We start from the raw sequence: 26,945 nt of genomic DNA, 5'->3' as shown, positions 1-26,945 counted from the left end.
AGAAATGCAGGTTAGGGGAACAATTCCAAAACTGAGCCATCAGGTATTACACCAATGTGTATGTCAACACTGGTTGACTGGAGCATGTGCCGGCACAGACATTCAGAGAGAAGGCACTAAATGCTCTCTGTGTTGGGCCAATGTTTCTTCTGAGTTCCTGTTCAGCTCTGTGCCTCTGCTCAGCTTTCTTGTGATTTCAGGATCATCAAACCGACTGCTATGATCTGATGATTATTCTCTCTCTCCCTCTTCCCCCTTCTCTTTCTTTCTTTTTTCAAAAATTATTTTATTTTTAATTTATGGAATAAAATAAGCATTTCCATAACACAGTATAACAAAAAGATGATTGCACATGGAACTGCAAATCTGCTAGGCACAATTTGTTATTCCTTTTAAATATACAGCAATGTTATCATGTAAATTTCTTTCCCCCCTTTTTTCTTCCCTCCCCTTCTCTCCTCTTTTTCTCTTCCTCCTCTCCATCTCTCTCCCCCCTCCTCTGCCTTCCTCCCTCCCTATCTCTCTCCTTTTCTCTCTCTCTTCTCACTTCCCCCTCTTTCCCTCCATCTCTCTGCCCTCATCCTTCTCTAATTCTACTTTTATCCCCGCTATTTTTTTCCAGACAAACAGGAAAAGATCTTGGTCCCCTTTCTCTTTTTTTTTTTTAAGTGAGGCAATTGGGGTTAAGTGACTTGCCCAGGGTCACAGAGCTAGTAAGTATTAAGTGTCTGAGGCCCGATTTGAACTCAGGTACTCCTGACTCCAGGGCCGGTGCTCTATCTACTGTGCCACCTAGCTGCCCCCTATCCCCTTTCTCTTAATCAACCAATCAGATTAAACACTTATTATGTGCTGGGCTCTGGGGTTACCAGGATAAAAATTATATTGTCTCCCAACGAGCTCATGTTCTATAGGGAGAGATAATATATGCTCATATAAAAATATAAACATAATAATAAGGTAATTTCAGGGAGGGGAATGTCACCAGCAGGTAGGGGGAGTTTGTAAAGAGGGCTCATGAATAATAAGCCTGAAAAGGTTAAGCCCCTGGTTCCTCATTGTGACCTTCAGTGAAGGGACTGTTCATACCTTGTAATGTGCTTCTGTCTCCTCTTCCTGTGTGGAGCTGGAGGGGGATGGTGTAGCTGATTTACTTCCTGGGGGTGATGGGGAGCCATGGCTCACCCCACTCCTGATTCCCATCTGTGAAATCAGCTGGGACTGGCTGAGGGCGCTCATGTGACTGGCCAGCATCGTGGGGCGATTGAGCAGGGACACCTGTCTGGTGGAGTCGTAGGACGAAGCTTCTGCATGGACCATCTCCTGGATCTGAGTTAGGAGAACAATGTTTTAAAATTAAAAATGTATTTTTCCATGGGTTTGTAAAACACACATCATAAGGATGAATTGAATCTGAGTTCCAAACTTTCAGCTTATGGTCAGAAATCAGCCCTCCTTATTCAGAGGGAGCCCTGTATTTAATGGGAAGGGTCAAACGAGAAGCATTCTTTTGGCCTCCCAACAATCCTGCTGTCCTTGGACCCTTGCCGGCTGACAGGATCATGGCAGCATAGAATTAGAGGTGGGAAAGAACTCTGAGGCCAGCTAGTCCAATTCCCTCATTTTGCAGATGAGGAAAATGAGGCCCATATAGGTTAAGTGACTTGCCCAAGGTCACCCAGCTAGTGAATGGTAGAGTGGGGATTTGAACCTAGGTCCGACTTCAGATGCAGCATTCTTTCCACCATATTACACTGCTTTATCGATTGGGGATACATCCTGGTGGGCTTTAAATAACAAGTGGAGGAGCTTGTATATTACCCTATATAAGCCATGGAGCAATGATGACTTTGAATTCGACAGGACAAAAGAAAGATGGAGGGGGGCAGCTAGGTGGTGCAGTGGATAAAGCACTGGCCCTGGATTCAGGAGGACCTGAGTTCAAATCTGGCCTCAGACACTTGACAATTACTAGCTGTGTGACCTTGGGCAAGTCGCTTAACCCTCACTGCCCTGCAAAAAAAAAAAAAGAAAGAAAGAAAGAAAGGAAGGAAGAAATAAAGATGGAGGGGTCGGAGCTGAGGCCAGTTTCCACCTAGATAGCTGTACGTCAGTGCAACTTCCCCCTCCCCGCCCCCTGCCCCGCCAGATTGCTGGTTGGGACGTGGTCACTAGCAACCTTTACATAGTCATCTCTGTACCTCAGTAGTCTGGCTCTGGGTCAGCTCCATACAACACTGCTGGCCCCCAGCCACAAGCCAGACTGAAAAGGTCATGCAGGCTACCCAGGCTAATAATAAAGGCTTACATGTTTATAAAGTGCTTTCTTCACGCCCTCCTTGCCTCTCTCATGGACTGCTGCAACAGTCTTCTATTAGTCTCCCTGCCTCGTCTCCCTGCTCTTGAATTCATCTTCTGCTCAGCTGTCAAATGATTTTCCTTAAGCATAGATCTGACCATAATCGTCCCCTGCTCAATAAACTTCAATGAATCCCTATTCCTTCTAGAAACAAATAAACCTCACTCCTCTGTCTGTCACTCAAAGCTCTTTACAACCTCCTCCCTTCCTGTCTTTCTAGCTCTTGAAAACACTCCTCCTAAACTCTACGGTCAAGCCAGGCTGGGTGGCTAGCATCTCCTTGGATGTGCTCCATCTTCTATCTCCAAGTTTTTTTGTGTGCTTACTGTCCTGTGCACCTCTCCCTTCTCACCTCTGACTCTTAGTCAGAGACTCAGCTCAAGGCCTATCTATGCAGGAGGCTCTTCGTAATGACCTCTGATGGTCAGAAATACAAGCACAGATTTAGAGCTAGGAAAGGACTCTGAGGCCAGCTAGTCCTATTTCCTCATTTGGTGGATGAGGAAAATGAGGCCCATGTAGGCTAAGTGACTAATAGCAGCTGGGGAGCTGCTAGCACCCTCCCTTCCTTGTGTACTCTCTTTTGACTTTACAGATATCTTACATGTACTTGGATTTACTGCTGTCTTTCCCACTAGAATGCAAGCTACTTGAGGGCAAAGACTGCTTCCCTACCTTCCCTTTCCCTTCCTTTACTCCCCCTCCCCTCCCTTAGCAATTAACCAAGTGTCTAGCACAGAACAGATATGAATAAATATCTGTTGATTGAAGGGAAGAGAATTAAACAGAATCTACTATGTTTTAGACACTGTGCCGAACACTTTATAATCATCTCATTTGATCCTCACAACAACCCTGGAAGTAGGAGTTATCATCACCCCCATTTTACAGATGAAGAAACTGAGGTGGATCAAGGTTAAATGACTTGCAAGGTCACATAGCTAGTAAGCATCTGAGGACAGATTTGAACTCAGGTCTTCCCGATTCTAGGTCCAGCGCTCTATCTATCGAAACACCTATCTTCCCAGTGGAAGTGATTAATAATAGCTTGTTTATTGAACCGGAACTGAGAAGTGTTTTCCTGGGCCAGGCTTAAGGCTTGCTTACTCAGCCTGAGATGTCTCTGACAGAGGGACCAAAGGATGTACAGGGTGGCCGGCTGTGGGTCTGCTCCCAGAAGTCAAGGCTCAGGGGTATCCCCAAGCACCTGGAGCTCCCTAGAGAATTTGGTTCAGGCCCATCATCCACCAGTTAGCCTCAATAACCTATAGTGATAGTGACATTTTCAGACTGCCACATAAAGAAGCGATGACTTCCTCAATCAAGGTCAAGCTTCTGGGGGGTGGCTGTGTTAGGAGATGCCAGGATCTGCCCACTTCACTCCATCCCTCAGCACTGCTAGAGGCCTGAAATATGTTTCTTCTCTCAGGATAAAGAGGCCCAATCCATCAGAATGAGATATGTGTGAAGGATTGGGGGTGTCAATTGCTACAGTGCCATCAATTAATCAACAAAGATTCAATTCCTTTATTAAGTACCTATAATGTGCAAAGCAATGTGATATAAGGGTGGTCATCCTCCGAGGCAGGAGCAGTTGGGTCCAAGTCTTGCCCCTGCTGCCTATGGCTGTGTGACCTTGGGCAAACCACCTGACCTCCCAATGCTCTGGTCAGCTCTCTAAGACTACAAGTTGCAGAACAGGTACCAATAGTCATTGACAGAGGAAGCTTCCCTATACCAAGGAAGTCACAGGTTGGGTACAAAATGTGCAAACAATCCACATCTTTAAGGAGTTTGCACTTCCTAGAGAGTCAAGAGTGGTGGTACAGAGGAAAAACCACTGACTTTAGACTCAAGACCCAGCTACAACCCCTGCTCTGACACTCTAGTTGTTCGACCTTGTGGTAAATGATTTCTTCTCTCTGGGACTCAGTTTCCTCATTTGCAAAATGAGGGAGGTTGAACTAGCTGGATGCTAAGGTCTCTTCCAAATCTGAATCTATAATCCTATGATTTGTAGAGGAACTCTCATATGCAGGAACTCCCTCCATCAACATCAGACTCAAACTCAAAAGAGGTTAAGGGACTTGCCCAGGATCATATAGCTAGTGAATGTTAGAAATGAGATCTGAATCTGGGTCTTCCTGATTCTCAGCCCAGTACTTTATTTGCTCCATTATTGTCTTTAATAACTGTTATTATTATCCTCCCCCAGCTCCCCTCAATTGCTGATGTTTACCATGTTTATAGCACTATGGGAAGAGGAAACACAGGGATTTTTCCAGCCTCCCTTGCAGGTCTAGGAATGACTTTCTCTAGATTAGGGCTCCTGGCTTGGATGACATGAAGATGATCCAGAAAGGGGAGGCAGGCCTGGGCATGGAGTCCAGTGGGCGATGCCTTGCAGATCTCTGGGTCACATGGCTTGACACCCTGAAGGTGTCTGTGGGAGAAGGGTCTGGCTGGTTTAAGGTGTTTGGAAGGCTCACAGTGAGTTAAGCCTCTTTCCTTGGGTCGAAGCCAAGTTGGCTGACCTCACTGATACTTCCCAGCTCAACCACAGACTGGGGTGCAGAGGGCGAAACAGCCCTTGGGGCCCTAGACACCAGATGGTTGATGGTTTAGAGAGGTCGGGGAGGGGGGCTGGGTGAAAACCAAAATGTAGGTCACCAGGCCACAGGTCCTTAGCCTGACTAGACGGAGCTCCATGAAGATGGGTGCCAGGTCTTATTCGTCTCTGTTTCTCTACAAGCACGCACTCCATAACTATTTGTTTAGATATATTGATAAATCATTTATTACATGCTTATTATGTGCTAGGCACCATGCTAAGGGATGAGATACAAATACAAGCAAGCCGTAGTTCCTGCCCTCAAGACGCTTACATTCTAACAGCAGAAGGCAACATGTAATAGAGAGCTGGAAAACAGGGGAACGGGGCTGAGGTAACGATGCCACTGTGTAGTGTGGAGATAGTGTGAGGTCAGTGGTCACCCATTAGAGCCCAGGGTCCCAGGGGTGGAGGGAACAAATAAACAAATGAATGGATGGATCATCTTTTCTGGAGAATCTAGCTCTGCCTCCAAGGGACAACTTAGTCTTTTGGTATGAAGAAAATGTCAGCAAAGCAGAATGTGGCAAATATCAGGGGAAAAAGAAAAAAATAGTATATGTGATAGAGGGAGGGGAGGCAGACTGTGATCAGATAAACACAATAGCATAATGATATATATCAATATATAAATTCATACATATATATGTATAGAAGGTAACAGTTATATACATGTATTTGACTTCTTGGCTTAGAGAACTATGAGCTGAAATTGGAATCCAGAAGAACTGGGCTAGAGGGGACAGCTAGGTGGCACAGTGGATAAAGCACCGGCCCTGAATTCCGGAGGCCCTGAGTTCAAATCCAGCCTCAGAAACTTGACACTTACTAGCTGTGTGACCCTAGGCAAGTCACTTAACTCTCACTGCCCCGCAAAAAAACAAAAACAAACCCCCCCCAAAACTGGGCTAGAATCCTGCCTCAGACTTTTAAAAACTGTGCCATCCTGGGCAGGTCACTTAACCTCTCAACCTCAGTTTTCTCACCTATAAAATGGGGATAGTAATGGCACTTACTGCCCCCCTCTCCAATTCCTCTCCTCCAATCAGAGTAGTACAATTGAAGGAACATTTTGCCAGGATTTGGCATTATAGAAAATTTAATTTATATTTAAACCACAAAAGGCAGGGTGGTATAATGGACAGAGAGATGGCCTTGGAGTGAGGAAGACCTGGCTATAAGTTTTCCCTTTGACACATCCTGATTGTGTAACCCTGGGCAAGTTATTTAACCTTTCAATGCAAGACAGTCCCATCTTTCATTAGTAGAGGGAAGAGGATTATATCACAAGTGGTATCAGAAAAAAACTCTTTAGAAGATGACAGGTTGACACTGTATTTACATTTTTTTCTCAGCCTGGTAAAGGAGGACAAGCCCCTCGGTGGAACAAAATGGAAGCACAATTCAAGACAATCCTGTAGGATCGGTGAGAAAGGTTTGATATTCTGCAGGGGGGCAGCTCTAGAGGCAGGGGAGGGGGGGGTGAGGGACAGCATACAGCATAGCCTCAGTTATCTACCACTTTCAGGAAATGGGTCTGATTCAGATAAGTGGATTTTCCAAATAAGTGAGGTTTATGTTTTTAAGCACCAAAACACTTGAGGGTTGGCTCAGCTAGGTGGCGCAGTGGATAGAGCACCGGCCCTGGAGTCAGGAGTACCTGAGTTTAAATCTGGCCTCAGACACTTAACACTTACTAGCTGTGTGACCCTGGGCAAGTCACTTAACCCCAATTGCCTCACTAAAAAAAAACAAAAACAACACTTGAGGGTTTTTTGTTTGTCCTCCTGCGTGCCCGGCCCCCCCCCCCCCATTTTGGGCAGAAACTTTGCTGAGATGTTTTACCTGCTTTGCTGCCTTTTTTTTTTTTTTTGGTGAGGCAATTGGGGTTAAGTGACTTGCCCAGGGTCACACAGCTAGTAAGTGTTAAGTGTCTGAGGCCAGATTTGAACTCAGACCCTCCTGACTCCAGGGCCGGTGCTCTATCCACTGTGCCATCTAGCTGCCCCGTTCACTGCCTTCTTACAGAGGGTCCTGAGCATTGTTCAAACTTTTCCCTGAGTCTCAGGGTATCATTTCCGGGTTGTAACAAAGGAAGGTCTTCAGAGGTTAATGTGGCCCACACAGGCAAGGGAACTGAACTGTTGGCTCTCCACCAACTGGCCCTGGTGGCTAGGTTTGGGGAATTCTAACCCAACTTCCCAGTTTTACAGATAAATAAACTAAGGCAGAGGTCAACTAACTTGCCCAAGGTTACTTGGTATCCTAGGCATGATTTGAACTCAGCTCTTCCTGATTCAAAATCCAGAGCACTAATCACCTGCTTCATGAATTACCCAAGGTTATACAGATGGTGAGTGGCAAAGCCACTTCGATGAAAATCCTGGGCTCTTTCATCTTTGTCTTAGTGCTTCTATCATTTGAGGTAGCCAGGTGGTACAGTGGACAGAGTGCGGGCCTAGAGTCAGGAAGACCTGAGTTCAAATCCAGCTTTAGATACTTACTAGTTATGTGACCCTAGGCAAGTCAATTAACCTCTGTTGGCCTCAGTTTCTTTAATGGTAAAATGGGAATAACAACAGCACCTACCTCCCCAGGGTTGTTGTGAAGATCAAATTAAAGCACTTAGTACATTGCCTGGGAAGTAGGAGGTACTATATGAATGCTTATTTCCCTTTTCCATTCTTATCAGCTTTTTATATTTCTCATGTTTCCTTCCATGTGAGGTTATTCCTTCCTTCCTTTCTCTGAGTACCGGCCTCTAGCAGTGTCATCTCCTTTCTCCATCAATTTGCTACTTCTGATCTGCTTTGGGATGGAAAGCAAAATAATAGCAATTCACATTTCTGGCTTTTTTTTTTTCAGATTTATAAAGCCCATGTTAGAATTGTATGCAAAATAAGAATAAGTAGGACTGAGGCTCTCCTACCATGTTCAAAGGTCTTTTTTTTCTTCTTCCTTTCTGGTTCTTAACATTGTTCCACACAGCTTAAGCTGCTGGATGAGTACTAGCCAGATAAATGAAGGCTTATTGTATTTTTTAAGACCATAGAAGATAACAGATTTATAGCTGGGAGTTTTGAGGTCATCTACTACAACCCCCCTCATTTCACAGTTGAGGAAATTGAGGCCAGAGAAGTTAAATGACTTGCCCAAGGTTAAGTAGGGAGTAAATGGAAGAACTGGGACCCACATTCCACTGTTTTGACATCAAATCTAGTGTTCTTAAGCTCAGACTGAGCTCAATTAACTACAGTATTGTTTAAACTATGGATAAATTAAAAAAAAACCTTTTATTTATTTTGAACTTAAATACAAAAAGAGGGAAACATTTCCATGCACACAGACCAACATAAAAGGATTCAATATAAAACCATGAATTTCCATTTCATACTGTTTACTTTTTTTGAACCACTATGTGATTCTACACATAATTTTCAAAGCTAGCCTGCTTTAATAAGTAGATAATTTTAAATTTATATAGTAATGGTTCATTTGTTTATTCAACAAATATTTATTAAGTGGTTATAGAAATAGATGCTTCTAAAATACAAAAAACAATTTGTTCTCTGAAGTAGGTTAAACCAGTCCATTGCAATCGTTATAGTTTAGCAAATTCTTTGCTCACAGGGAGTATGGGGTTACCCTTCAGTCCAAGCTCTGTTCAAATCATCACCACTTCTATGTCAGTATCGCTCAAATTCTTGAAGGTTTGCAAAGTGAGGGCTTGAGGGAGGCTATTTTTTTTTTTTTTTGGTGAGGCAATTGGGGTTAAGTGACTTGCCTAGGGTCACACAGCTAGTAAGTGTTAAGTGTCTGAGGCCGAATTTGATCCACTGTGCCACCTAGCTGCCCCCGGGAGGCTATGTTTTGTGGAAGACTACCTTCTCATGGGTGTGTCCTGTGGTGTTTAAAAAAGTTTGAGAGACATAATTTCTGGGTAATTTAATCATTTTTATTAATAATGCCAACATCTTAATAAAAGGATGGTCATTTGGCCTCTCTCTCTTAGACCAAAGACCATCAAGGCTGTGGGTTCATGGCCAGGGTAGCAATCAATTCTGATTGGTTAACAATGAGATAATGAATATTGCAACAAGGGGTTGGACATGAACTTTGATTTTGTCATTTACTTCTTTCTTTTTTTGGGGGGGTGGGTCAGTCATTTACTTATTTTTTTTGGGGGGGGCAGGGCAATGAGGGTTAAGTGACTTGTCCAGGGTCACACAGCTAGTTAAGAGTCAAGTGTCTGAGGCTGGATTTGAACTCAGGTCCTCCTGAATCCAAGGCCAGTGCGCCACCTAGCTGCCCTGGGTCATTTACTTCTTAAATTATCCCAAATCTTGGGTAATCTATTCAAAGAATTTATCCCCACCCAAACCTGAGTGGAACACAATGGCTTCCCCACCTGCATGAGGTCTGGATAGAGGAGAAAGTTAGCTCAACCTTCAGAGACTGAAGTCTTGAAATGAAGATAAAAGAAAAAAGGAGGACACCTGAATTTCCCCAAATCATTGGTTATCTATCTTGTAGGGAGTCACTAAGATGTTAGGGGACTCATCTGTGGCCAGTCACTGACAACCTAATCTCTAGAGATTAGGATAGGACCCATTTCCATTCTATCAACTGTAATCCACACATTTCATGTCTTTCACGGAGGTCATCCCAAATCCTTCTTCAGGCTCCCATGAAGGAAGAAGTGAGAACAATAGCTCTTATTTGACTTGGGAAGTGGCATGGATGCAAAGGAATAGGGCTTTTAAAGGCTCTGGGAAGAACAAAAGGGATCTGGGAATCTTGAGTGACCTCTGCTCTCACGAGGGGCATGTCGTTTCCCATGCTAGTCCCCGAAGTGTGTGGTCCCTCTCCTCTTTTTCTGAACAGAAAACACAATTTACTAGAAGTTCTGGCTGTGATTAAATGAAGCAGACATTGTCTGCACACATTTTTGGCTAAGCATTAATTTTTAAAGTTACGGATGAAGGCAAAAGAGCTCCAAGATCCATCAAACGGAGCATGGCTCTGAACCACCGTTATGTGGTGAAATTGAACAAATGTCTTTGTTTATGGCGTTACAGCCAATAAGTTGTGCACTGAGTTAAAAACAGTAGAAACCTTCTCAGGTGTGTTGAAACTATCCAGGAGAATTCTGTGTGTATTTCACCACCACTGGAGAACATAGAAATGTTCCCTATGCTCTTCTAAGGCATCTAGGTGATACAGTGGCTCCAACACTGGGGCCTAGAGTCAGGAAGACCTCAGTTCAAATGCAGCCTCAGATGCTTACTAGCTGTGTGACCTTGGGCAAGTCACTTAACCCTGTTTGCCTCAGTTTCCTAAAATGAGGTGGAGAAGGAAATGGCACACCCTTCTAGTATCTAGTATTTGCCAAGAAAATCCCAAATGGAGTTAGTTACAAGTTGGACATGACTGAAAACAACAACCAATGCTCTTTTAGTGACACACAATAATCCCAAATCCTCCAGTTCTGCTGGGAGAAAACATGAGTTGGGGCAAAGGCCAAGTGTTCCTGTAGACACCCATGTCAAAAGGTTCATGTTTGGCCATCTATGAGACCCATAGTCCCACAAAGACAGAGACACATGCACACACCCTAAAACACACATCTGCCTTGCAAAGGTTGGGTTCTTGGGCAGATGTGGCATGACTCAGTAACTCTAGTGTTAAGATTCAATATCAATCTAGGTTCAATCTCACCTTTTACACTCACCAACTATATGACTGTGCAAATGACAACCTCTCTGTGCTGCATTTGTCTCATCTGTAAAATGGGAATAATATTAACAATGGCTAACATTTACATACTGCTTACCGTCATGGGAGGATTATGGGCCCTGGTTACCCCAACAATTCTCTGGGGAGTTCAAGGAACTTTTTCCTTGAAACCCCAGGGGTTTTCCCTTGAAATCAAATAGGCCTCTCCTTGAACTCAATCAAGGACACACACACACACACACACACCACACACATACACACACACACACACCCAAAAGAGATAAGTGGCACCAGATGGAACTGAGCATGCTCCAGGACCACCACCCTACATTCCAGTCCTCCTAAGTACCTGGATGAGGTAATCCAGGAGAAGACCACCTGGAACCGCCCATCAGCAGACTGCTTAGACCCATCAGGACAAAGTTGACACCCACCACCAGCCCCCCACCCAATAAGAGACTCTTACTCACCCCATTTAAACCCTATAAAATGGTGCTCCCCGAGCTAGTCGGGGAGGAAAGCGTTTTGTTCATGCAAAACCTTCCTCCTGGCCAGTTTCTCTTGTACCCCAATAAACCTGTTCTTTTATTCCTAATTAGGTCTTGTGCGAGAGTGTAATTCTTTACAGAGGAATCCTAAGGACCCACGTGCTTTCTCCTATCAGTTTTCCCCCCATATCATTACTCTATGCTAAGCACTTTATAATTATGATCTCATTTGATTCTCACAGCAACCTTGGCAGGGAGGTGCTATTATTATTCTCATTTTATAGACAAGGAAACAGAGGCAAAGAGAGGTTAAGTGACTTGCCCAGGATTATACAGCTAAAGTATCTGAGGCTGGATTTGAACTCAGGTCTTCCTGGTTCCAGGCCTGGTACTCTATCCACTGCCCTACCTAGCCATCCCTACTTTATAGGGTTGTTTTGAGGATCAAATGAGGTAATAGATGAGAAGGGTTTTACAAAGCCAAGCTTTGAGTGTTTAATGAATTTGAGTTGCTTTTGTCATTATTGACATTATTCATTTTGTTGGGTCTTGCCACCCTCCCTACCCTACAGATTGCTCAAATACTGGAGGCCTGAACCATCTGACCATAGCCCTCTTCCTTCTGCCCTGTCTGGCTCTGCAGGAGCTGCTGTCGCCTCACCCCATTCTGATCTCACCATAGTGTACAATAGGACAGTGGGCCCTCTGGATTGGGCTGCCTCTCCAGGGCTGTCGGAAGAGGAACACAGCAGCCCTGCACTGCGCCAGTCCAACAGGAAGTTAAGCTCATGCTGTACAATGTTGGCTTCATGGAGGTAGAATCGGCAGGAGGGAAATCAAACACGGACTCGCAGATGGTCTGCCTTTCTATTAACCCTATTAATGTGAACAAGAGTTGAAGGGCCCCCCTGCTTTATTTATTAACAATCTTCACTCTCGATAAGCCTGCTGTGGAGCAAGCTTCTCATTAACAGGGAGCCGATGGAGCTGGCTGCCCGAGTCCCCACCTGGTATTGACTGACTGGGGAGGCTCCCTGGGGAATCAGTGGTCACCATTGGGGGAGAGTAAGGCAGCTTCCTGATGCTGGTCTGCAGCCAAGGGCAGCCCTCTTACCGCATGCATGGCAGGGAATGGGGCCTAGGATCATTCCAGCCTCAGGAAAAGGCCCAAGTTAGAGACATCAACCAGATTCAGGCTAATTCAAATACATTATTTATCTATTTAGACATGTTTTGTTTTTAATTTTAATTCCAAATTCCTTCCCTTCCTCCAATCCTTCTACCTTCTGAGAAGGTAAGCACTGATACCCATTATGCAAAACATATTTCCAGAAGGTAATTCAAATAAACAAGCACTTATTTAGTGCCTGCTGTGTACTGGGTACTGTACTCCTTATTCAGTGAACATGTTGAGTGTTTTTTGTTTTGGGGTTTTTTTTTTTTGATCCAGAACCAAAAAACGTCATCAGTATGGAGACATCCTGGTGTGGAATATTCTTTGACTGATACAAGGCAACAACCCATCAGCAAAGTCTAGTCACAGGGAGCTGACTGGGGCACAATTAAGAGATAAGGCTGAAGTCACTCTGCTAATATGAGCCAGCTCTGGGTCTTCCTGACCCTGAGGCCAGCCCTCTATCCACTATACCATTCTGCTGTCATGTTCATTCATAGGGACAAAGAATTTAGAGCAGGAAGTCCCCTCAGACATGAAGAGAAAACTGAGGTTCAGAGGGGGCCAATGGTTTATCTAAAGTCACATGGCTAATAAGAGGCAGAGTCAGGAGTCAAACTTCTACCTGAAGCAGGAATCCCCAATATGACACTCAGGCCTCATTTGACAACCTCTAAAGAGAACTCACTACTTCCTATACTAGAACATGGCTTAGCCAGGTAGCCAAGTATCTGTTTACTGGATTTAGATTCAGAAGACGACCTCAGACACAATCTGTGTGATTCTGGACAAGTCATTTAATAGCTCTTGGCCTGTTTTCTCATCTATAAAATGGAGTGTGGAAACCTGGGCGAAATTTGGGGATCTTATTTTCCCTCTATAAGCAAGAATGCCAAGTGTCTGCTTGACTCAGAATGACAGGCTTACAGATTTAAAGGTGAGAGGGTGATGGGATCAGAAATTTAGAGGGAGGATGGATCTTAGAATGCAGCTATTCTGACCCCCTCATTTTCCAGAAGAGAAAACTGAGGCCTACAGACATTAAGTGACTTGGCCTGGGTCACACAGCTAGGAAGTATCTGAGGCTGGATTCAAACTCAGATCTTCCTGACACCAGGTACCATGCTTTGTGCACTATAGCGCCACCGAGCTGCCCAGTATGATGCAGCAGATGCACTCAGAGTCAGCAATACCTAGATTTAAGTCCCACTTCTGATACATATTAACTGTAAGACTGAGGACAAATCACCTAGACTCTGTAAGTTGCAGTTTTCCACATCTTTATTTTTTTTTTAAAGCATAATAATCCCTTGAGAGGAGATAGGACCCAATGAAAAGGAATTTTGGCTTTGGGATCAATGCCTCTGCAGCTTATTGTGTGACCTTGGGTAAGTCACCTAACCTTTCTGGGTCTCAGTTTCCTCCTCTGCAGAATCTGGGGATTGGCCGAGGCTACTTCTCAGTCTATGATCCTGTGATCAGTAGGACCCACCTTATGCATGAGCCTCAGATAAGATAATGTACAGAAAGAGCTTTGCAACCCCGAGAAGGTTATATAAACATCATCACCACCATCACTGTTGTTATTATACTCTGAGGTGCCGAAGCCCGGCCAGGGGAAGTGGGTGAGAGAGGAATTGGGGCAGATGATAGGAAGAAAGAGACCGAGTCTGGTGCCCTTCAGGTAGCTCTGAGGAGGAGAGCAGCCTATACTTGCTTCTGTCCTTACCCTTGCTTTTCCTTTTATCTAAAAATTTAAATCAAGGCCACAATTGTCCGAGAAAGTGCAGTTTTTAAGTCCTGAAATTGTAAATGGTTCATCCTCATTTGGAGCTCTTCCACTCTCCTGGGTAAATAGTGTATTAAGACAATTTTTAAAAACTCTTATTATGTGGCCAGCAGACCAGAACAGCTTCATCGAGCCGTTAAATATGTAATCATACATTTTTTTTCTTTAAATTGCATATTATTTATGCAACAGAGCAGAACAACTCCAAAGGAGTAATTATGACTCTGGTGTGCGTGCTGTGGTTAGAAAAACCCTCATGGAAACAAACGTGAGGGGAAGTCAGTCAGTTTGTCCCTTAAGCTCCGTTCAATCTCCCCACCCCTCCACCCCTCCCCACCCCTTTTACTGGCCCCTGCTCTGCCTCCTGAGACGCTGCTTTACCCTGGAGTCTCTGTGGCTGGGCCCCAGGAGCAGGTAGGGATGACGGTACTACTGTGGAATGCTGGGGCAGGAGGAGGTGGATGGGACCTAGCCATCACCTGTAGCCACCCTCCTTTGTGCCTCCTTCTCCCTCATCAACTGTGCTCCTGTTCTGGACCCCAGTGCACAGCCCTGGGTCAGAATGTGGTGAGCAGATGGTGATGTGGAAACCTGGGAAGAATCCTGGGGATCCTGCTTTCCCTCTCTAATCAAGAATGCTGGGTGGTTCCCTCCCCCTTGGGATCCCAAGCTGTGCACATCACAGGACCACGGACTTAGAGAAAACACCTTAGGGCTCTGGTCAATGGATGCCCTCATTTTTTAGAGGAGGAAACTGGGGTCTAGAAGTTAAAAGACTGGGGGCAGCTAGATGGTGCAGTGGATAGAGCACCGGCCCTGGAGTTAGGAGGACCTGAGTTCAAATCCGGCCTCAGACACTTAACACTTACTAGCTGTGTGACCCTGGGCAAGTCACTTAACCCCAATTGCCTCACTAAAAAAAAAAAAAAAAAAGAAGTTAAAAGACTCACCTGCAGTCACATGGGTATCCTCAGTGGCAGAGCCAGCAGCACTGAAACCTACTTTGGGTGTTGTTCCCATTCATTAGATTACACCCTGGGCTTGCCTTAAAATGGTGTGAGGGCAAAGAGCCCTGGGCTAGAATGGGTAGAACTGGGTTCTATTTTTGGCTTTGCCACTAATGGGCTGTGAAGCCTTGGCTAAGTCCGTCCCTTCCTCTCTCTAGGGACCTTGGTTTCCCAAGTTCCATTTCTCTTCCCACTGCACGGTGTTTTTCTCCTCTATAGAATGAATGAACAAGGCTAGTCTATAACCCAGGCCTGGGACCCATCCTCAACTCCACAGTTGAAGGAGGATTCACTGAATTGTGGGAACATGGGAAAAGCACTGGCTGTAGAGTCAGAAGACCTGGGTTCAAATCCTGGCTCATACTTACTATCTATATGACCTTGAGCAAGTAACTGTTCTGGGCCTTGGTTTCCTCATTTGTAAAATGAGGGGTGGTGGTGGTGGTATGGAGCAGATGGCCTCTGAGGTCCCTTCAAAATCGAGATATGTGATCTTGTGTGAAAATAGGATTTAGAGTTAGAAGGGATCTTTGCTTTACAGATGAGGAAACTGAGGCTCAGCACAGGGAAATGACTTGCCTAAAGTCACCCAGGTAATAAATGGCAGCACTGAATGCAGATCTCCTCTCTTCATTAATTCACACATTCATCCATCCAACAAGTATTTATTAAATACTGCTGTGAGCTAGGCATTGTACTGGGAATATAGTGATTAAAATAAAATAGACTCAGGGAACTGGCATTCTTATTGTGGAAAACAGTATGTATGTAGGTAAGTAAACACAAAAAATATAAAAAGTAAATACAAGTGAGGGTTTTGTTATATTTTATTTGCTTATATTTATCTGTTATATTTTAAGGGAGTGGGAAACACTAGCAACAAGAGAATTAGGAAAGGCCTCATACAGGAGATGACACTGGGGTTTGTAAGAGGTAGAGCTAAGGAGGGAGGGCACTCCTGGCATGGGACACAGTTGATACAAAGACAGGGAGATGGAAAATAGCATGTTGTGTATAAGGAATAGCCAGCAGGCCAGTTTGGCTGGAATGCACGAGTTCATAAAGGGAGGCAGTAAGCCTGGAAAGGTAAAGTAGGTGGGGCAGCTAGGTGGTGCAGTGGATAAAGCACCAACCCTGGATTCAGGAGGACCTGAGTTCAAATCCAGCCTGAGACACTTGATACTAGCTTTGTGACCCTGGGCAAGTCACTTCACCCTCATTGCCCTGCAAAAAAAAAAAAAAAAGAAAAAAAAAAGGGAAAAAAGAAAGGTAAAGTAGGTTGGGGTTAAATTGTGAAGAACTTTAAATGCCACACAGAGGACTTTTATACTGGAGTCACTTGACTTTGAACCTGACCAGGGGAGTGACATGGTACAATGACCACATCCCTTTGTTTATCAGACACCTCCATATCTTCCCAGGCTTGAAACTTCCCCTTCAGCCTTGTGGTCAGCCATGCTCTATAGCTTTGCTTCTGATACCTTTCTCTATGCTTGGAAGACCTCCCACTCTACCTCTACTTCTTTCTGTCTGGTCAAAACCCATTCGTTTTATTTTATTTGGAGGCAACCGGGGTCAAATGACTTGCTCAGGGTCACACAGCTAGTAAGTGTCTGAGGTCCCATTTGAACTCAAGTCTTCCTGACTCCAGGGCCAGTGCTCTATCCACTGCACCTCCCTGCTGCCCCAGATCCTATTCCCTTTAAAGGTTTAACCCAAATCCTGTATCTTCCAGGAAGCTTTCTCTGCAGTCCTTAAGAGCTCTTCCTCTTCTCAGCTCTCAGCACACTCACTATCTGCGTGCGTCTCGTGATGCCTCTTTTCATGGGTATCTTATCACCTCATCTGGATGTAGAGAATATTTTATCAAACCAGAGAGTGTCAGAGCTGGAGAGCACCTGAGGGACTTGTTTAGCCCAACCCTCTCACTTCCCAGATGATCTTGGGGTCCCTTCTTGGTCTGCGAGGATTCCTCTTTCATTCTAAGTTCTCATCTCTCAATGAGAAAAACCTTTATAGTTGAGAGCACGTGAGGAGACTTCAAATGGAAGAGTTAAAAAACAAACAAAAAACCACTCACAACAGCTGTAAAAATGTTTTTATGGGGGTTTTGAGAGTCTTTTATTTTTCTTAGGACAGCCATAATTTAACAATTTTTTTAAAGGTGGATGACTAAAGTGTTCTACGCACAGTAGTCATTTACTAAATTCTTTTTGCCGTTTAGTCTTTTTTTTTCAGTCTTGTATGACTCCTTGGGACCCCATTTGGGGTTTTCTTGGCAGAGATGCTGGAGCGCTTTGCCATTTCCTTCTCCAGCTCATTTTACAGATGAGGAAACTGAGGCAAATAGGATTAAGTGACTTGCCCAAGGGTCCCACAGCTAGTAAGTGTCTGAGGCTAAATTCTTATTCAATGATAGCATCTCAGAACTGGGAGGGTGTTTTTATTTTTAAAATTTTTACTTTTATTTATTTTTGCAGGGCAATGAGGGCTAAGTGACTTGCCCAAAGTCACACGGCTAGTAAATGTCAAGTGTGTGAGGCCGGATTTGAACTCAGGTCCTCCTGAATTCAGGGCCGGTGCTTTATCCACTGTGCCACCTAGCTGCCCCCAGAAGGCTCTTTTGAAGTCATCTCATCCAACTCTCAACTGAAGCAAGAATCCCTCCAAACCTCTACTGTAAGACGTTTCATGCCAGGTGATGGGTACTCTCTCCCACATCCCACTTCAATCTGGGCAGCCTAGCTCTGACTGGAAGAAGTTTCTTGTAGCAAGCCACCAATTTGTCTCCTTTCAATCCTGATGCCCTGCTCCTAGTTCTTCCCAAATCTAATCCTTCTTCCTCATGATAGCTCTTCAGATATTTTAAAACAGTGATCATGTCTCCCTGCTCCCACCTCCCAAGGCTTCCTTAGGCTAAAATATTCTCTTTTCCTATGTTTTTGTAACCTCAGTGCCTAGTGCCTGGCCTATAACAGGGGCTTAATATTTGTTGAGTGGTTGAATCAACTGATCCTTCTAGGACAGGGATTCTTAGCCTGAGGCCCACAAACAAACTTAGGTTTTTAAAAATGATATATTGAAAAATTTGGGGAAAATGCCAATATAATTGGTTTTCTTTGTAATCCTGTTCACTTTGTTTCATGCATTTAAAAACCTTATTCTAGGAGGCAGCTAGGTGGCGCAGTGGATAGAGCACCGGCCCTGGATTCAGGAGTACCTGAGTTCAAATCCGGCCTCAGACACTTGACATTTACTAGCTGTGTGATCCTGGGCAAGTCACTTAACCCCCACTGCCTTGCAAAAATAAAAATAAAATAAAATAAAAACCTTATTCTGAGAAGGGTCCATAGGTTTTGACAGACTGCCAAAGGAGCCCATGACCCCCCCGACCCCCCAGATGTTATATACTCCTGGCCGAGGACAGGATTTCAAGTCCTTCTCCCTCCTCCCATGTTCACTGTGCTCTAGCTCATCAATGGCCTTTCTCTAGCATGGCCCTAGAATTAGACAAGTGACCCTTGTTGATTTGTCAGCACTGAGTATAAACTACTTGGGGACAGGAGCTACTTCATTTGTGTGTGTTTGAATTTCCAACACTGTGCATCTCCCCAATACTGTGGCTAACAAACAGCAGGTGCCTAATAGAGGCTTGTTTGACCTACATTTTAGAAAGCCAGAACACCATTGCTTACAGCCTCTCTATAGGATTCTACAAGTAGGCAGAGGCTCAGTTATACCTTGGGGGAAAAGAACTAGGATGTCATCTGAATTCTGGGATGGGGAAATTCCTTCTATCATTGCAGGTTGGCACCTGCTCCACAACTTCTCATCTCAGAGAGCAGCCTGGACATGAGAGGTTAAATGACTTGTCTGGGGTCACATGGCCAATAAAAGTCAGGGGTAGGAATGGAAGCCAGGTCTGCCCTCTAGCCATTCCTATAGGCTGCCTGCTTCTCCCCGAGGCTTTCTTCTACTCATCCCCAATCCCTACCCTTCTTCTTGGACTACCAAACTAACCCCCAAATTTGGAAAGATCAAAATACAACTAATTTCTCGTGCAAACAAGGAGAAGAGGCACAAAAGACACACAAGCTTCCTCTTTCTCTCTCTTTTTTTCCCCTAATAGGATATGCTGTGTCTCAGAGGAAAATTAAGGGGAATGTGATAGGGGAGTTGCTAAAGTAATTAAGTATATGTTACTTAATCAATTCCTGGGGATTGTAGGAATGCTAAGGTGCTTTTCAAAAATATTTTCTTTTATTTTAAATGAATATGGATATCAGTCATAGCAGTACTTAGCCTGAACCTCTCTCTGAAGGGGCAGATGAATGAGAAAAGGACACGGGTTCTGAGTACCCACTCATGCTGAAATGTAGCAGAATTCTTGGATCCACATTTTCTCAGCGGGAGGAAGAGGGCTTCATTAAAAACACTCTGGAAATTTAATTTGGGAATAAGAACTGCTTTTTTCTCTTTGTGATAGCCACATGGCTGGGATTTCCCCTGAATTTCTTATTACTGATCTCATTATCATTTTAACCCACGTCCAGAATGGAGGAAGCTTTGGGCTTACATTGAGTAAGTTCAATTTTGGGAGTGTCTCAATAAAACCTTCCCTTTGGGTTCATGCACCCATCCAGGGCTTCCCCTCATCACAATATCAGCATTTGGCTAGCATCTAAACCTCCACAGAAAAGATAAAGGGCCTTCAAATCCTATGCAAGCACTCAGGCTAACAAAGTATCTTCTACAGTACCAATTTTATTTTACCTCACAGAAAAAGCAAGGATTTGCATCTGGATCCATAAACAACTAAAATAACTCTCCTTTCCTCTTTATGTATATATATATATATATATATATATATATATATATATATATATATATATATATATATATATATATATATATATATATATATACTCTGTTTTTAGGAGCTTATATTACTTTCTTTGACTTCCTAACCACATAAAAGGAAAGCACTAAGTGTTACAAAGTCTACCATTCTTGCATTGGTGAGCCCTACCATTTCAGTGCTCTTCAGATTTATAGTACTACCTGGGAGGAGGGCAGCTAGGTGGTGAAGTCAGGAAGACTTGTCTTCTTGAGTTCAAATCTGGCCTCAGATACTTACTAGCTATGTGATCCTGGGAAAGTCACTTAACCCTGTTTGCCTCAGTTTCCTCATCAATAAAACAAGGGGGTTGGACTAGATGGCTTCTTGGTACCTCCTGGCTTGAAATGGGTCCTGCAAAGAATGCCCCCTGGATCACCTGCAGCAAGTGGCATTTAGCCATTATGTGAAGGGCTCCAGTGAGTGGAACTCACTATTAGCCCTTCCTATTGTCCCTCCCTCTCCTCCTGGGACACTAGAATATAATGGAAGGAGTTCCAAATCTGGGCCTGGGTTCAAATCACAGCTGTGTTACTGACTACCTCTCTTTGACTTTGGGCAAGTTGCTCGACTTCTTTGGGCCTCAGTTTCATTTTTAAAATGGGAATATAACAGTGCCTACCTACCAGGTACACTGCTGTGAGGATCAAATGAGATAATCTTTTTGCACACTTTAAAGTGTTACATAAATGAGAGCTATTATTATTATTACAATCACTACATTAATTATTGATTAGGAAAGTTACAGGATCCAAGTGGTGCTTAAAAATGTGATTTAGCATATGAAGGAAGAACTGGAGAGGAATCGGAGGATCACAGAGCTAGTGACTGGGAATATAAGTACAAAAAATGAAAAGACAATCTGACATTCAAGAAGCCTCAGTTTGTCCCCTGATGGTCTCCTTCCACTACTCAGCCACTGTTACTCTTGTTGGAGATCTTTTGGTTGTTGACAATTTACAAAGAATTTGGAAATCCCCCCTGATCTGCCTCTCCCACCTAAACTTACCACTTCTTGGTTTTGATGGTCTAACTGGCTTCTTACTCCCAGCTGCCCAGACCCTGCTGTTTCCCATGGGTCCCCAAACCATGCTTAGCACCCTGGTCCTACTGTCAACCAGGACCCAGAGGTTACAATGGCCCACCAACAGAGTGTGATCAGGGATGAACACTGTGTCTGGAGGCAACAAGAGCTGAGGGCTCCTCTGAGAAAGCCTGTGGGTTATAAAGGGCTAAAATTCTAGCTAAACTGTCTAAAATATCTAATGAGTGGTCGCCAATAAATTATAAGCTTTAGCAAGAGTTAGACTTTTAAGCATTTATTAAGGAGAATAAAAATTTGGTAAAGAGAGAAAGAAAGGCCTAGATTCCTATCTATTAAAGGGAGAGCACATTTCTAGCTCCCTTCTCTGCTGGAGTCCTCAGGAAAGAGAGCGAGACAGAGCGCTAGTCCCTTCCTTCTTCCTCTCACTAGCCAATGTCACTTCCTGACACCAAAGAAAAGATGCATGTCCTTGCCCTCAAAGACCTTCCTTTCATGGCGGAACTTTTCTACAGTAAGTCTCCAGCAGGTGGCGTCATTCCAATCGTTACGGGGTGAGGACCTTAGAAGCCTATGGTGAGCAAAGTGGGCAGCAACCAGATCAGTGTTCAGATCTGGACAGCCCAAATGCTCTGATGTTCCTAACACTGTCCTGAGATGCCAAAGCAGGGTGCTGAAGATCCACTGCTCTGAACCTCAAAGACCCAGGGAAGCCTAACCCTGGGAAGTGTGTGTGTGTGTGTGTGTGTGTGTGTGTGTGTTGGGGGGGGGAGTCAGCACAAGATCCTAGGGGGATTCAGGTTACGACCAAGTGGAGTCAAATACTCCACCCAAAAAAGCTGAGCATAAGGAAGATCTTGCCCTGACAAAGCCCCAATTTAGGAGCTAAAGCTGAAGACATTAGTAAATCAAACAAAATACCAAACAGTACAAAAAACCATTGCAAATTACTGTGAGATCTCTGCCCCTCAAAGAAGAAGTGAGTAACTCAATAACAACAAAGGAAAACTGGATTTTCCTCAAGGACTACATGAATGCCTATGAGAATTGAAGAAAGAGATAAAAAAATGAAACAAATGCAATCAAGAGTCAAACCCAGGCCTTCTGACTTTAAATTCTGGGATTTTGGGAGGTCCTTTCCACTCCTTTGCCAATGTGTGGCCATCACAAGAGGAGGGAGAAAACAACTTATGCAATGACTACACATGTACAACCCATGTCAAATTGCTTGCCTTCTCAATGGGGTATGGGGGTAGGGTAGGGTAGGGAGAGAGGGAGGGAGAGAATTTGGAGCTCAAAATTTGAAAAAAGAATGTTAAAATTGCTTTTATATATAATTGGAGGGAAATATTAAATAAAATATGAAAGAAGAAAAGGAGGAAAGAAAGAAGGAAGGAAGGAAGAATGAAAAGAAGGAAGGAAGAAGGAAAGAAGGAAGGAAGGAAGGAAGGAAGGAAGGAAGGAAGGAAGGAAGGAAGGAAGGAAGGAAGGAAGGAAGGAAGGAAGAAAGAAAGAAAGAAAGAAAGAAAGAAAGAAAGAAAGAAAGAAAGAAAGAAAGAAAGAAAGAAAAAAGAATTATGCAAAGTCTTGGGGGTGGAGAAACTGGGGCTAGAAGACAAGGTTCCTGATTGCCTGGCCAATCCTCTATCCTTTAAACCATCTTGAGAAAGGAATAGATGGCCAGATAGATCCAGAATCTAGAGCTTCTTGTGGTCTTGTTAAGGGAAAGCTATTGCCAGCATTTGTAGGTGGTGAGGGAACTAACTGATCCCCTGCATTGCTCCCCCTCCCTCTGCCCCCTGCCATCCTGCAGTGACATCCCTGACTTGAGCTTCCTAAATAAAATACTCCAAAAAGAATCCCTGTTCAGAATAAAGTCAAACCACCCAGCAAATCAGAGGAGTGAGAAGAAGCTAGTGAAGAAATCTCTGCCAGTGACCCGCCCCCTTGGCCGTCACTATCCCTAATAAAGTTTCATGGCTGGTGAGAAACGCTCTAGTGGTCTGACAGATTCCTCGCAGAGTCGGAGATGTCTTGTTCAGAGTAATAGCTATCTCACACAGGTGCCCAGCTGCTATTGTAAAATCAGTAAGCATTTAATTGAAACAAACGACTATAATAATAGTACATTATCCCTGCAGGCTCATAGCCATAACAGTTTTAATTATTGAGTTAAGAGTCAAGCTAATTTATCCTTTAAAGTAACAGCCACATCTTTGGTTACACTGATCATCCCATTATGAATATGAGGGCACCAGCAGGGAAGGATTGGAAAGGAGGGCAATTTATAGCTGTGTTTATCTTAGGAGAGAGGCTTCCTATGAGAGTTTGAGTCACAGCACCAAGTTCTACTAATGTGCTTAGAGGAGCTTTTGGAAGGCAAGAGAGGGTGGGAAAGGAAATCTATGTAACTTGGTGTCTCTGTGTATGGCCCTAGGGCTAGAACTGGAAGGACCTCTAACAGTCTCCCGGCCCCCCCCATCTGACAGATGAGGAAACTGAGGCTGAGAGATGAAATGCTTTTCTAATGTCACACAGGTGGTATATAGTCAAGGAGGAACTTGAACTCAGGTGCTCTGATTCCAAATCCCCTCTTCTTTCCATGCTACTATCTTGCCTCTGCTCACTCAACCATTCTCTTTGTCCTCTTTCTACCTCCAGGTAAGAATCTGGGCCTCCTAACCCCAGAAGCTCATGGACTCAGTGCTAGGTAGACACTTCTTTCTTTTGGGGGGGCAGGGCAATGAGGGTTAAGTGACTTGCCCAGGGTCACAGCTAATAAGTGTCAAGTGTCTGAGGCTGGATTTGAACTCAGGTACTCCTGAATCCAGGGCCGGGGCTTTATTCACTGTGCCACCTAGCTGTTTGCAGACATTCTACCACAAAGGCATAATTAGCCTTAGTAACCTGGAAGGCCTGTTCTGAAACAATTTCTTAGTTCAGAGAAAGAAAAAAATGAGCTGGGAGGGATTGAAAAAGTCCAAAGGGATAAGGAGACTGGTGTAAAGCCAGAGGAGGCCCCTGGGAAGAACTGGGAGATCTGAAGGGGGAAAAGCAGAGGTGGATGTGATAAAGTACAATTCATTCATTCATTTGACAAAAATTTACTGAGGCTTTTCATACAGGGATGTTCAATAAACAGCTAGAACTCAGAACAATAAGACAAGAGGGTTGAAGAAATGGGGGAAAAAGTAGCAATGGAGAATGAGCAGTGTTAATGGTATAATTTCAGTCATTGTTAGTAATCATAATAGTAGAATGAGATAACAGATGCAAAGCAGTTTGTAAGCCTTAAAGTGCTACAGAGGGGCAGCTAGGTGGCACAGTGGAGAAAGCACTGGCCCTGGATTCAAGAGGACCTGAGTTAAAATCCGGCCTCAGACACTTGACACTTACTAGCTGTGTGACCCTGGGCAAGTCACTTAACCCTCATTGCCCTGGAAAAAAAAGGGAAAAAAAAAGTACTATAGAAATACTTGGAATTTATTATTAACTTATTTTATGAATAATGTGATGGCTATTAATAGAATTTATATATTAGTATATTTCTCACATATAATTACATATTTACATTTTGTATATAATTAATATAAAATCAAATTTTGATTCTTATTGGTATAGGGACTTCTAGATGAAAAAACTGCCAATGCTGGTTGGCACCTTCTCTACATTTTACAGTCTTAGAAAATTGCCTAGAATACTGAGAAGTTAAGTGATTTGCCCAGGGTCATACAGTGAGTGACAGTGGTGGGACCTGAACCCCGGCCTTCCTTGTTCCAAGACCAGCCCTCTATATGCCACCTCACACTAATGGGTGGTCTCAAATCAGTTGATTTTCTCTAAGAACATCTCTCCTTTTAATGAATTGCCACTTACATAAATGAGGAGCATGTAAATCGGTTCCCCCTCCAGCCCAGATCCATCCTGCCTTTTCTCCCTCCATGCCTTTGCTGACTCTAGAATGGACTGACCCCGGGTCTTTGACTGTTGAAATGCCTTCCCTTTCTTCCAGGCCCAGCTCAGCTGTTAGCTCTTTCAGGTACTCGCTCTCTCTCTAGGGTTCTTTCTGGCACTGATATTTGATGAATGTGTGTGTATATGCATATTGGTGTATATGCCTGTGTTGGGAGAATTAAACTAGAATCATTTAGCTTAATGATCCCAGCACATGCTTCTCCACACACGGAGAGTCTGTATACATGAATAACGAGAGAATTTTTGTGTATAAGGATACATACATATTTAGACAAAGAAAGAAAGCTCTCTATATGGTGTGTGTGTATTTATGTGTGTGCATGTGTTTATGTATGTGCTTCGAATAGGAGCTGTTAATTTTTGGGGGGTATCAGACCCCGTTGTTAGTCTGGTAAAGCCTATAGCCCACTTTTCCAAAAGATGTTTTTAAATGCATAAAATAAAATACACCAGATTACAAAGGAAATGGACTCTACTGAAATAAAGAAGTAGCTTTTCTTTCTCATCTAAGTTCCTAGACCCCTTGAAATTCATCCATGCACTCTTGGTTAATAACTCTTGGTTGTTATCGTTTGTCCTTCGTTCTCAAAGAGGACCATGACATATGTCATGACTTGCAATGAATTGGATTTAAGTCAGTGAGGACTGTGCAAGGTCACCAACCTCATTCCCTCCTCCAGAGCCATCTGGGTCCAGTTGCAAGATATAGATCAGGATGACAGAAGATGGTCCCTTCTGTTTGAGGCAATCCAAGTTAAGTGACTTGCCCAGGGTCACACAGCTAGTAAGTGTCTAAGGTGAGATTTGAACTCAGATCTGTCCTAACTTCAGGGCCAGTGCCTTGTCCACTGCACCACCTAGCTTCCCCAATAATCCCTGGTGCAAGAGAATGAGCACAACAGGTCCTAATTTCAAGGACAGCCCCAAGAAGACTATAAAACACATACACAGACATACTAGTGCTCACACGCATGCATGTGTACACACACGCAGACACACACACAGACACACACACACAGACACGAGTCCCTGATCTCAGCTTTTCTGCTACTTGGCCTTGTGGGCAATTGTGGGGCAAAGAATGGGTCTGATTAACCAGTGATTGACTGTACCTGAGCATTCCTGGGACAAGAATGCTCCAGCAATAGGAGCCATTGATCTTCCTACAATAGTTTCAGGTTTACAAAATGATCTCCTTTCAACAACCCCACAGTTTGGCTGTGCAGACACTATTTGTCCCCATTTCACAGATGGGGAGACTGATGGACATCAAGGTCAAATGGTTAACCCAAGGCCACATGACTTGGTCAGTGTCAAAACCAGGATTAGAACCCAGGTTTCTCCTGACTCCATATCCAGGGCTCTTTCTACCACACTGCAGCTGTCTATTTGTTTGTTTTTTTTTAATTTTTGCAGGGCAATGAAGGTTAAGTGACTTGCCCAGGGTCACACAGCTAGTTAAGTGTCATGTGTCTGAGGCTGGATTTGAACTCCGGTACTCCTGAATCCAAGGCCAGTGCTTTATCCACTACGCCACCTAGCTGCCCCCACTGCAGCTGTCTAAATCCAAACAAAAAGAACAGGCAGAAAAAGGGGGAGCAAGGGGGAAAATCTGCCAGCCACCACACCTGATAAGAGACCCCAGAGGCCATCTGAAGAAATTGGAGCTCAGGGAAGTTTAATGACTTTCCCAAGGTCCCACAGCTAAGAAGCATCAGAGGTGGCATCTGAGCCCAGGTCCTCTGACTCTAGAACCCCTTGGGCTTTCCGCTATACCACATTCTCTCCTACTAAAGTTTCTAACAGCGAAGAGGCCCAGTCTGTCCCCACCTTGGTAGTGTTCCCTCCTTTGGCTCTGCTTTTGGTT

General features: G+C 44.0%; 1 protein-coding gene across 3 annotated transcripts in view; it reads right to left on the bottom strand.

The window, feature by feature from the left end:
- TOX2 (TOX high mobility group box family member 2) overlaps nt 1–26,945 on the bottom strand; it is a 349,367-nt gene that overhangs the window by 44,129 nt on the left and 278,293 nt on the right. For all 3 annotated transcript variants that reach the window (XM_043980270.1, XM_043980269.1, XM_043980268.1), the window contains one exon: nt 1,090–1,329. In XM_043980270.1, coding sequence (XP_043836205.1) covers nt 1,090–1,329 — 240 coding nt within the window. The remainder of the gene's footprint in view (nt 1–1,089; nt 1,330–26,945) is intronic.

Source organism: Dromiciops gliroides, chromosome 2, assembly GCF_019393635.1.
Source record: "Dromiciops gliroides isolate mDroGli1 chromosome 2, mDroGli1.pri, whole genome shotgun sequence".
In the NCBI taxonomy this organism is placed as follows: Eukaryota; Metazoa; Chordata; class Mammalia; order Microbiotheria; family Microbiotheriidae; genus Dromiciops; species Dromiciops gliroides.
The sequence above is the reverse complement of the archived record's forward strand: the minus strand, read 5'-3'. Positions and strand labels throughout refer to the sequence as shown.